This window comes from Pezoporus wallicus, unplaced genomic scaffold (assembly GCF_028554395.1).
Source record: "Pezoporus wallicus isolate ANWC-B61680 ecotype Strahan unplaced genomic scaffold, APGP_CSIRO_Pwel_v1 contig_4264, whole genome shotgun sequence".
Taxonomy (NCBI): Eukaryota; Metazoa; Chordata; class Aves; order Psittaciformes; family Psittacidae; genus Pezoporus; species Pezoporus wallicus.
In genome coordinates, this window is record NW_026637102.1 from 1593848 (window position 1) to 1605284 (window position 11437).

The window sequence follows — 11437 nt, forward strand, 5'->3', positions numbered from 1 at the left end:
TCCACATCATGGAACAGGTTGTCCGAAGTAGTGAATGCATCATCCCTGGCAGTGTTCAAAGCCAGGTTGGACAGAGCCTTGGGCAACATGGTCTGGTGTGAGGCATCCCTGCAGGGGGGTTGGAACTAGATGATCTTAAGGTCCTTTCCAACCCAAACCGTTCCGTGATTCTATGGGCCGTGAGTCACTGAAATAAAGACGCATCCTGCTGATGCCACATCCCTGCCTTTTGCTCCTCTGCTTTCCGCACCACCACCATGACAGATTGGGGGTAGAAGGGGGGGTACCAGCCAAGTTCCCTGAGGAATGCCAGGCCATGGGGAGAATGGGCTGTCTCGTGACATGGAGAATCACGACACACTCTATCACGACATTAGCCACGAGACTCCGCGCCGTAAGCTGCGGCGGCTCGGGCTCGCGTGGCGCGGGGCGGAGTACGTGCAACGACCTTGCCGCATGCGCAGTGGCCACCCCCTGAGCCCGGGGGGCGCGGCGCAGCGCGTCTGCGCAGTGCGTAACCGGCGGGCGGCGCGGCAAGCATGGCAGGGTACAGCGTGGAGGAGCGTGCCGCGCCTCACAGCTTGGAGTACCGGCTTTTCTTCAGTGAGTCCCCGCCGCCTTCCTTGTCCCCTTCCTTCTCCTCGTGCTCCCGGTGTGAGGGCTGGGGGGCTGAGGTGCGCCTCCTCCACAATGTGAGGTTTCCCCCTCAGGCCGCGCCTGACTCGTGCCCTTTTGCCTTGCAGAGGATGCCGCCGGGTGTTACATCTCCCCCTTCCACGATATCCCCATCTACGCGGATGCCGGCAAGGTAAGGGGAGAGGGCCCGGCGCGAAGAGCACTCGGTAGTTCTTGCGGCCTCGTCGGCTTGGGGGCAGTGACAAGGGAGACCGCTGGAGCTCTGGGTGTGAGCGTTGGTGTATCGGTGCTCCTCTAGGAGAGTGGTCCTGCGGGCCTGGAGTACCTGAGGGAAGCTCCCGGCCCGTTGCACTGCTTCTTGGCAGGAGCACCTAACAGAAGCATCGTCAGATCTTGCAAAGACTTTACCTCTCTTTCGGGTAGAGCGACGTAGGAGAAGAGAGCAGGTGATCTGATTCTCATGTTTGTGTCTGAGATACGAGTGGTTGTCTTGAATTTGCCCATGAGGCCACATGAAAGGGTTTTGGGTTAAAAGAATCAGTTTTCTCTTTAGCTAAATACCTACATCCACGCCCATGGGTGATATTTCAGGCTTGGGTTTTGACTGCAGTAAAGCCACTTTATAATCAGCTGCTGATCAGAAGGCAGGGATGTTAAATTCTTGCTGTAGCAGCTCTTGGGAACCTCTTGCCGCACAAAAAGTGCAATGTTGCAGGGCTTTTACATCCTTCCCTCAGCTGGTGGTTAGACAAATTAGGCTGTTCTGAATCACTGCCTAAGTGCCCCAGCTGTAGGAAGCTGAAACGGCTGTGTTTCAGTTTTTACTGACTGCTTTGTCAGGGCTCTCCGACTGTATTCCTTACCTTTGTAGCTCATTTCTCCTTTTAACACATGCTAAAAAGCTGTGCAGTTTGAGAAATGGGGTGGATGAACTGTTCCTGGTGTAATTTGGAGATACAGAATAGATATGGGAAAGGAAAAGAGTATGCAGAACTGAGAAATGAACCTCTAAAAAGCACCTGATTGAGCTTTGAGGTGCAGGTATTGTCAGAATTTGCTTTGGAAAGCCTAACGTGGCTTTTGCCTGCTCAGAAGGGAAAAGACAGGTTGTAATCATCAAGAACAGTGGTGAAGCAGTTTCAGTGGCTGACTGAGAAAGCAGTTTTCAAAAGCAGGTATCTGAAAGGTAACTCAGGCAAGGCAACACTACACTCTGCAGACACAGAACAGGGGAGGAAAGCGCAGGGGAGTGAGCATAGGGGTGAGGAGGGTTTCCATGGACTGGTAACACTTAACAAGGAAACTGAATTGCTGGGGTTCACTTCAGTTGCTTAGTAGTGCTTTCCAGCGTCTCAGTGCCAAGTCATTAAGAGAAGCAAGAATCACTGAAGGTCAGTCCCTGAAGTTACACAATAGTGCTGGTCACATTAGACCTCTTTCTGTTGCTGAAGTGACTCTCTGCAGAGATTTTACTTGTTATTTAGTAGATTCATTGCCAGCTAAGGTAGGAAGCCCAGCTAGGAGCAAAAGGTTGCTTTACCCTGTCTGGGCTCCTTGATCTTTATCCTTAGACTTCTAAGACACTGAGAGGATTGCAGGGTGGGGTTGTTTTTTTTTTCAGTCTAGGGCTCGGATGTGCTGACCTCATCTGTACCTGTGTGTCTTGGCATTGCGAAGGGATGACCTTGGGCTACTTACTGGGTCTCTTAGACCAAGGCAGATTTGTAAGACCAGTTGCTGGAAAGCTGCAAGCCTAACAGAGATGTACCCCCAAGTTATCTTTTCTTGCCTGCGAGGCCATAAGCACCCTGCCTAGCCAGTTATAATTACCTCATTCCTTTCCTCAAGCTACTTATAAATAAAAATAGTATATACCTTTTCACATAGAAATTGCAAATGAACAGTGACCCCCTGCAATTAAGGGATGTAATAAACTTGTGTTAGGAAAAGGTGTGGGCAAAGTCAGTGATGTAACAGCACTTGTTGCACAATAGCAATCTAATTATGGCACGATACAGGTTTGAGGGGCTTTGTAAGGCTAATAATAGTGCTTAACGTGGGGATTAGAAACCTTGCTAATGCTAGAGAGCAAGGTTTGACTTTTTGTTAAAAGCCGTAATCTCTACAAACAGCAAATGTTAAAGTTCAAGCATGGAGAAGCTTGTTTCCTTGAGGAGGAGGTTGACATTGAACTCTTGAAAGTCCTCTCAGCCCAGCTGGAGTCAACAGTAGATGTTATCAAGTATCGCCTGTAAACTAGGTACTGCAAGATGTGGTTCTGTTTCTACCCTACATCTTTATCCTTGCACCATGCTCCTAACAAGGTCTGCTTTTATAGGAGTGTCAATTTGGAGTGGATGAGCTCATGCATCTTTCCCTGCTTCAAGACAAACTAGAATATTGGGGAGTAATGTTCTCTGTTGGTGAGAATAGTACATAGGTACCCATGTTATTAACTAGATGGCTTACTCCTACCAACTGTATCAAAACTGGCACTGGGAGGGAAAGCTTATGGTTTTCATGTGAATTGGCTGTCATGCTTACTTATATGTGTCCCTAGTTTAAAGTGTGGTCTTGAGATTCCTTCCCATTCACTGATATTTTGCTTTCTTCAGAATGTGTTCAATATGGTTGTGGAAGTACCTCGATGGACAAATGCTAAAATGGAGGTAATTATATTACAGTTCCTAGCTAAGTGCTTGAGCTGACTAGTGTAATAATCTTTGGCTTTGCTGATTTTTCTCCTCCTTACTTCCACCTTGTGAATCTGAGTGGTTTCTAACTTCTCGTGTAAATACTTCCTTGATGCTAAAGGTTTAGTATGGAGTCTGAGACTTGCAGAAGTTACAATAACTTAGTAGTCTTCTGTGACTTCTGATTAAAGCAGCATCTTCTGGCTCTCAACCCCATGCACTTCTGATGTTTGTAAGTCTGCTGACAACTCTGTCCCAGGAGATGGCAATGCAACAGGAAATTGAGTTATTCCATATCTGCTGTAGACTTCAGGGTCAGCTCCTGGTCTCTTGTCAGTGGCCAGCTTCATTAAAAAAACATAATTGAAGTCTTGTTTTTTCTTCGAGCAGAGTGAAGAGATTTCTGTAACTTATCTTTCAGATTGCAACAAAGGATCCTTTAAACCCAATTAAGCAAGATGTGAAGAAAGGAAAACTACGCTACGTAGCTAACGTGTTTCCCCATAAAGGTTATATCTGGAATTATGGTGCTATTCCACAGGTACTATGATTGGTCTGGGTGGCTCATCCTTTCTGCTTGGGAGGAGGGAGGATGACTGTGTGTGTCTGTGACTACCACTACATTAATGAGCAAAAGGTTGGCTGAGAGTCTGATCTGGAGCATAGCATTTGTAGCTGAATATATAGTCTTGATAACGAAGAGAACTTGTTAAGAAAGGTGGGGTGCTTTTAAGTAGAAATCTCAAGAGTTAGGTTAGTAGCTCATGCTGTGAACAAGTTGTTTGAGGATGAACAACTGTTGCGCCTCTCCTTGGCCACCTGGCAATTTGGTTGGACAGTAGCTGGAAGGTCCTTGTCTTTGGATCAAGGAAGGAACTGAGCATCTGGCAATGCAATGCCCTCAGTGCCTGCCTGGTGAAGCATAAAGAGCTAAAGTTTTAAACTAATGGTACAGAATCTCAGTGTACAGCCCTTAGGCTTAATCTTTACAGAAGATTCTTCTTGTAGTGAATTAGCTGATTGTTTTAGGCTTTGGATGTGGGCCACAAAGATCTGAAGACTGTATCTTTCCCATTTCTGCCCCTCTTATTGTTCAGGGTCTAAAACACACAGCTAGACTAATGTATTGACCTGTTGGATGGTAGTGCACGCCCTGTTCTCAGTGTTGGTTCTGAGTGGTAGAAAGGCACTCAAAAGCCCTGAGACTGCACAAACGTACTTTCTCTGAAACAGCTGGTAAGGTGGGACTGACAGATGGTGACATCTGGATATATGCTCTTAGCTAGCTGGTGACTCTTAGGTAAAGAGGACCTTTGAGCAAGGCTGTTTGCCTCTGATGTTCTCTGAGGTTTGAGTTTCCTTTAGAGAAATAAATTCTCAGTGACAGTTCACAGGGCAGCACGCTGAATTTCATAGCTATAGTCTTGATAGCTGTGCATATCAAGTGTTTCCTTCAAGTGGGTTAAGATGGTGTTTCAAAGTTGAATTGCTTCCTACTTGAATGGATTCTGGAGCCAGTTTTTTTTTGTACAGAATTGCAGCTTTTGAAGCCTTACTCAGTCATGTGTTAGTGATTCAAAGTTGTGTATGCACCAAGGACAAGGGACTGAACGCTTCCTTGCAGAGAAGTGTGATGGCGATTGTGAAGAGTCCTTCAGCACCACCCAGGTTTCAGTACATCTTCCTGAGTGCTCTGGATGCATCACAAGGTTTTGACTACTTCAGTTGTGTCCTGGCATGCAGAAATTTGGAAAAAACATTGCGTCTTTTTATATCTCAATAGCCTTAGAGGTAGATGCTCCTTACAGTGCAAGCAGTCACAGTGTCCTTTTGCTCCTGATCAGAAGTGTGTTTTAAGCAGCTATTATATTTGGAGACGTAGCTGACATGCCTTCTGGAGTCCTGTCTTTCAGCTTATACTCACCACTTTAGGTGAGATGCACTGGGACACTGCGTAGCCCAGGGTATGGGACTCTGCATTCCTGTTGCTGCTCTAGTGTAACAACGTGTCTTTAATTGTTTAATTGAAAGGAAACAATCCACCCTGTCTGTCTTCTGTCTCTGGTGGACTGCTATCTGGAGTTCAGGAAACTTCTGTTAAGACATGAATAGCGAGAGGAATAGGCAGGCAGCCAAATCAATGAATGTTCTTTATAGATGTGAACTTTACCTTTATGTAGCTGTGCAATGGAGGAGGAAGTCTGGAAAGTTGTTGAAAAATGGTTTGTCTGTAGGAGGGAGCAGTTTACTTTGGCAAGATAAGACCTTTTAGTTTGGATTCAAACTGCTCTTGCAGGACAAGTGAAATAGTAGCCCAACCACTAGATCTGAAAGCTTGTGTGAAGTGGGCCATCACCTGTATTTTGGAGGCAGTTGCATGTCTGAAATAAACCTGCTTTTTATTTCCTCTTGAAACCGGAGAGTTCTTACTTGTGTAGGTTTTTTTTTGTTTGTTTGGTTGGTTTTTTTTTTCAGACTTGGGAAGATCCAGGTCACAAAGATGAAAATACTGGCTGCTGTGGAGATAATGATCCAATTGATGTGTGTGAAATTGGAAGCAAGGTAATGTGTTCTAAAGGGTAACTCTTTTGAAATATGTCATTAATGTCTCTGAAGTCAGTTATCCAGAGACATTATTCAGTTCCTACCTCCTCTACTTTAAGAATGTTTTTTTTTTCCCTTCACTGTCTCTGGAGATTGTTGATGAGGTCTTACAGCACAAGCCATGTGAGTCAAGGATTATGAACTGCTGATAAGTGATACCTCATTTCCTGGTACCCACTGCTTGCTCAACTCTCATAGCTCACGCAGTCTCCTTTTGTGCATTCCTTGGATGCATCAATACAGACAATAACGTCTTTGTCCTTTCAGGTCTGCTCTCGAGGAGAAGTTATCAAAGTGAAGGTGCTGGGCACTCTGGCACTGATTGATGAGGGTGAGACAGACTGGAAGATAATTGCTATCAATGTTGAAGACCCTGAAGCAGACAGCTATAATGGTAAGTAACAGGAGGGAGGAGCAGGCTTTGTTGAGAGCCTGTAGGAAACTTTCAAATCAGGATGTGGGCTTGATCCTTCTATGCCATGGTATTAATCGGCTGTGATACTGGAAGGACAGCAGAACAGGATGTTGTCAGTCCTATATCAAAACATTTTACTGTTTATTCCAAATCATTTGCCTCCTGCACAGCCTGGCACCTTGAAGAGAGTGGTTGTAAAGCCTGTCCTCTGAGTGGAAGGAAAGGGATTGTCCAGTAAGTCTCTAATCAAAGCTGTTGAAATGAGTCCATGCTCCTGGGAGAAATCAGGATATACTGTGAATATGAAACACTAACTTTCTTGTGCAGATATCCACTTTGTGTCTTTACTGTAACTTGTCTGAAATGTCGCAAAGGCTATTCGGGGAGGGGCTGAAAGAGGGGCAGCTCAGGAGAGCAGGCAAGTAGCTAAGTAACTTCTGTCACTAGATCTGGCTAACAAACCTTTTCTCTCTGGCTAGATATCAGTGATGTCAGAAGAATGAAACCTGGATACTTAGAAGCTACAGTGGACTGGTTCAGAAGATACAAAGTACCTGACGGAAAGCCAGAAAACCAGTTTGCTTTTAATGGCGAATTTAAAGACAAGGTAGCATTGCCTTTCTTAGTTACTGTGAGCGTGCAAAGGCACCCCGTCCACAAACTGAGCTTAGGGACATAAATGAGCTGTTGCTGAGAGAATGGGTTTCTATGAGGCTGCTAATAGTTGACTTAATTCTTCCTGCTGTTTTCCAGCCTGCCATTCAGCTTGTTTCCAACATAGTGGTTGCAGGAATACTAGGAGAAAAAGCATAGCATTATCAACCTGCTGCTGTTGGATATTATCAGTGTTTCTTTTAGATGACATTGATGTGAGATCACTTAAGGGCTGGGAGCCTCTCTCTCAGAACCAGGATGGAAAACACCAGGTTTATTTGCTCCTGCTTTGGATCAAGGGTGCTTGACATCACCCTTTGCTTCCCTTGCTCACTGGCTTTGTTCCACTGCAGGCTGGTGCAAGTTGAAGTGCACAGAAGTTAAAATGCCTCTTTCTTCAGGCATAAAATGTTCCCTCACACCCTTTGAGTAAGGTTCTGCTGTGGCAGCATTGTACCTCTGCCTTTTCTCTGGGTTGGGTCAGATAACTTATGGTTCCTGAGTGGGTGAAATCCTGCCTCTGCACCCTTCCTCTTGCCAGTCCTACTGTGCCTTGAGTGTGTTAGTGAGGTGACTCAACTCCCAGAGCTCCAGAGTTGGTGCAGAGAAGGGGAGGGCCTACAAAGCCCTGCCTGGGAAGGAAAGGGTAAGGGAGGCTGAAATGGAAGTCATGTAGGAGTGGGCCTGTCCCCTTAGGCTTTAGCACAGCTGTAGCTTGGGTGGGCTGGGACATCTCACTGCCTCTCTGGATGGGTGGAACCAGAATCAAAACCATATTGTAAAATAGGCACAAATAACCTTGCACATTTATGCAGTGATTTACTTGGCTCTGTATGGTATCAAACCAGGATATTTATTACTGGTGTTGGTGCAAACAAAGGATTTTGTGTGCTTCCTTCTTCAGCTGACAGGTTAATGCTTGAGCATATAGCACTTTTTCTTCTAAGGGAAAAAGCTGTGATGTGCTTGAAAGCAGATTCATTATGAAATAGTTGCAAAGCTAGAGTAGATGCATGTCTCTTCCTGTTGGTCTGCACAGCAGTTGAATGATTGACCCAGAGTGGAAAAAAGCTCACAGGTATGCTGGGATCAGCTAACTGCTGGAGGCAAACTGAGAGGGAGGACAGCAGAATGGAGATGCTTGAATAATATAGCACTGGCCTGAGACTAGAATATCTGTGTTCAGTTTCTTTTGGCCTCAAGTTCACTAGGTGACCTTGGCATATCCTCCTATCTTGAAAGTAAAACAGTTTGTGTTGTAAATCTCTGTTGTTTCAGCTGTTGTATGCTGGGAGGTTGCTGTTGTTCCTGAATGGTGCAGTAATGGAAGAGGGCTAAGAGTCCCTTCTAGAGTCAGAAACTATCTAAAATCAACTTATAAATAGTGGCCCATTGTTCCATGTAACTGATAGTCTGGATAAGATGGTCTAGTGCTTCCCCATAACATGATGTTTGTTCTCATCTTCACCTTTTAGGATTTTGCTGTGAACGTCATTAAAAGTACTCATGAACACTGGAAAGCTTTAATAGCAAAGAAAACTGATGGAGGGGAAATCAACTGGTAGGTTAATGCTTGTGGTACTTTGCACGTTCCTTTCCCCTAAACAAATAACACCAAAGCTGCCTTTTCTGAGTGGTGCTATGCTTCCTGTTAGCTGCCGGCTGTCTCTGCAGACCTCCCCCTTCAACTTGGCAACTGTAACAGTGATTCTTAATATTCCATTATTTAATACTCTTGGGAGAGAGATACTTGGCTTTCACATTCTCACAACTGACCTATCTCTTCTAGCACAAACCTGACGGTGTCCAACAGTCCCTTCTGCTGTAGTCAAGAGTGTGCAAAAGCTACTGTGGATGCAGTAAGTACAGATTTGAGTATCCTAACCCCAATGTTAGTATTGGGCAAAAGAATACTATTTGTGTGGTTAACTGTCCTCTTTGTGTGAATAGTGCACTGTATGCTCAGAACAGCACCTGTTTCTGATTGAATAGGATGTATGTGGAGCAAGCCAGACTTTCCTCCAGAGGCTTCTCTTTGCCTTTAAGTCATCTGGGAGATGGAATCCAAACCAGAGTTTGCATGAAGGGCTAAACTTCAGCTTGGCTGCCAGCTGTTCAGATAGGGTTTAAATATTTGGCCTTCCAAGAGCTTTACAGTACAGGTCATCATCTGACAAAAGGAAGACTAATTCCTGAGAGCTTGTAGCCAGGGCCCTTGCATTCTTTGCAATGAAAAGCTTAAAGTTCCCAGTGTAGAACTCATGTCCAGTTTCAGGGCTTAACTGCATCTCCCCACATGTGTGATGTGCTGCTGGTAACTTGAAAGGTGTTAGAGCACTGGGATAGAAGAATCAAAATGCAAATGTTGCCTCAGTATATGGAAATGTGACTGGAAGCCAGAGTCTCTCCATAGCCTTGGCGGGACTCTCAAAGCCATTGCATTGGTTTGAAAAGTGCTTGTATTCTCTGGTGGTGTCCAAATTACTTTTAAGTTTTGAAAGTACAGCCCTCATGGAGGATGTTTCACCATCCAGGGCCCATTGCCTCCCTTTGGTTGCAGGTGAAATCTCTTCAGAGAAGTTTTCTGAGAGTCTCTTGTACTTCTGTTCCACCATCACATTGTAGGTTCAAAAAAAAGCAGGCTGCCTGCAGCTGTATTGATGCTGGAGCAGTAACTGCTTGTAGTGAAAAGCAGATGGCACTGCAGCCTGTGCTTAAAGCAGAGTGCCTCTGGCATGTAGGACATCTGTGGAATGAGGAGGCTGTGGCGATGACAGGACTTGTGCTGCATGTGAACTCATTTACTCCCTCACAGCTGACCAGAGCTGGCTGCCACAGACCAGCTCATGCTGCTTAGATATTAAATGGTGCTCATTAAAGACTTATGAAGTTCTAAATGCTGTCTTGTGAGCTTTGGGTGTAGGGACAACCTCTGTCAGCAGCTGCTGTCTGCTAATGCACTTCTTGTTTCAGGCACCACCGTCTAAAGCTGCCAACCCAATCCCACCTGAGGGTGAGTCTCAAAACCCACATTTATATTCCAGTACTTAGTGGTGACTTCCTCAAAGGAATTATCAGTAGGAAAATGAGGGTCTTAGCTGATGGCTGGATTTGGCTCTAGCACCAGGAGAAACAAAGGGCCTTCTTGGACCTAACTTGTGTCAGTAATGCAGTTTAATTCCTGAATAACGTCTGTTGTTGCCTTACTCCTTTGTTTGGGTACACAAGGTGGGTAAATGAGCGGTAAGAGAGACCTGAGGTGGAGTTGTTTGCTTCAGAAGATGTTAGCTTGTCCTGAAAAAGCCCTGCAGAGGACTGAAGTGCAGTGATAACAGGAGACCAGTTTCATTGGTTCTGCAAGATGGGTTTCATCAGTATCCTTAGTGCAGGTGAGCCAAGGAAGGGAAGTACTCCCTACCCACACAGAACAGAGGCAGAAATTGGATGCACATTCAGTACTTCAGTTGCAGAGTTACACAACTCTGTAACAATGCAATGGCTGTGGGATGAATCCTCACTCAGCTGTCATCTTTTCCTTCCATGCGAGGTTGTGGTGGGTTCCTTGTACGGGAAGTCTGGACACTGTAGCAGGGACAAGAGCCAAGGGCAAGCTAATGATGGTATTGAGAATCCACAATTGCGTGGCAGAAAGAGGAGCTAGGCGTTCATTTCCAGTCTTTCTGTGGGCAATAAACTTATGAAGAAATTGATGTCTTCTGTGCAGACAGGGGAGTTGGAGGCAAAATGACTTTGTCTCGGCTTGGGGAGACAAAGGGAAGCCAAGCTAGCTCTGGCTTGCTGTTTCTGCTCACCTGAACTGAATCATGCCTGGGTGCTCCCAGTGGCAGCCTGAGTGAGGGTGGCTTCTTCAGCAAAACAAACCCATGTAGGCAGGGTCACTCACGAACCTGTTTGCTGGGTGGTGGAGTTGTTGACAGGAGCACTGGAGGTGACATGCCATGCTGTATGACTACTTAAAAGTGGGTAGCTAATGAAGGAGTAACCCCCTCATGGTTTGTTTTGTGTTTTCTGACCCTTACAGTTGACAAGTGGTTCTACTACCAGAAAAACTAAGGCCTGGGACAGCTGTGTCCTTTGTGCTACGGAGTCACCATATCTGGGAACAGACCAAACCATAGCTTCAGTGTCAACACCAAGGAGCCACTGCCTACGTCTTTGCTGATTAGAATTCTGTATCTAGCAGTGCAGTGTCTGCTGCACTGAGGTCTGGTGGAGGCTAGAAGCCCTAATTTATAAAACCACACCACCCTGCTTGTGCATGGTTGTGCAGTGTACTTTGTAAACCCTGACTGAAGATCACTCACCTGGTACGTGTATGGATGCTAGAAATAAAAACTACTGCAACAGCACTGCAGAGTTCCCTCTCCTTTCCCTCCATGTTACAGTCTCACACCCCTCGGTTCTCTGCTGGCGT

The 11437-nt window shown here is 45.7% G+C and overlaps 1 protein-coding gene across 1 annotated transcript; it reads left to right on the forward strand.

The window, feature by feature from the left end:
- The first annotated feature begins 479 nt into the window (after nucleotides 1-479).
- PPA1 (inorganic pyrophosphatase 1) lies at nucleotides 480-11372 on the forward strand. Its single transcript, XM_057403336.1, has 11 exons — nucleotides 480-603; nucleotides 744-808; nucleotides 3252-3305; nucleotides 3751-3870; nucleotides 5805-5891; nucleotides 6201-6327; nucleotides 6828-6955; nucleotides 8478-8563; nucleotides 8792-8861; nucleotides 9976-10015; nucleotides 11045-11372. The coding sequence occupies exons 1-11, from the start codon at nucleotides 540-542 to the stop codon at nucleotides 11074-11076; spliced, it is 873 nt and encodes a 290-aa protein (XP_057259319.1). The 5' UTR covers nucleotides 480-539; the 3' UTR covers nucleotides 11077-11372.
- Nucleotides 11373-11437: the final 65 nt, after the last annotated feature.

Coding starts and splice junctions, on each gene's coding strand:
- PPA1 (XM_057403336.1), top strand. CDS start 540: ATGGCAGGGTACAGCGTGGAGGAGCGTGCCGCGCCTCACAGCTTGGAG. Junction 3,871..5,804: donor ATTATGGTGCTATTCCACAG/GTACTATGATTG, acceptor TTTTTTTTTCAG/ACTTGGGAAGATCCAGGTCA. Junction 6,328..6,827: donor TGAAGCAGACAGCTATAATG/GTAAGTAACAGG, acceptor CTCTCTGGCTAG/ATATCAGTGATGTCAGAAGA.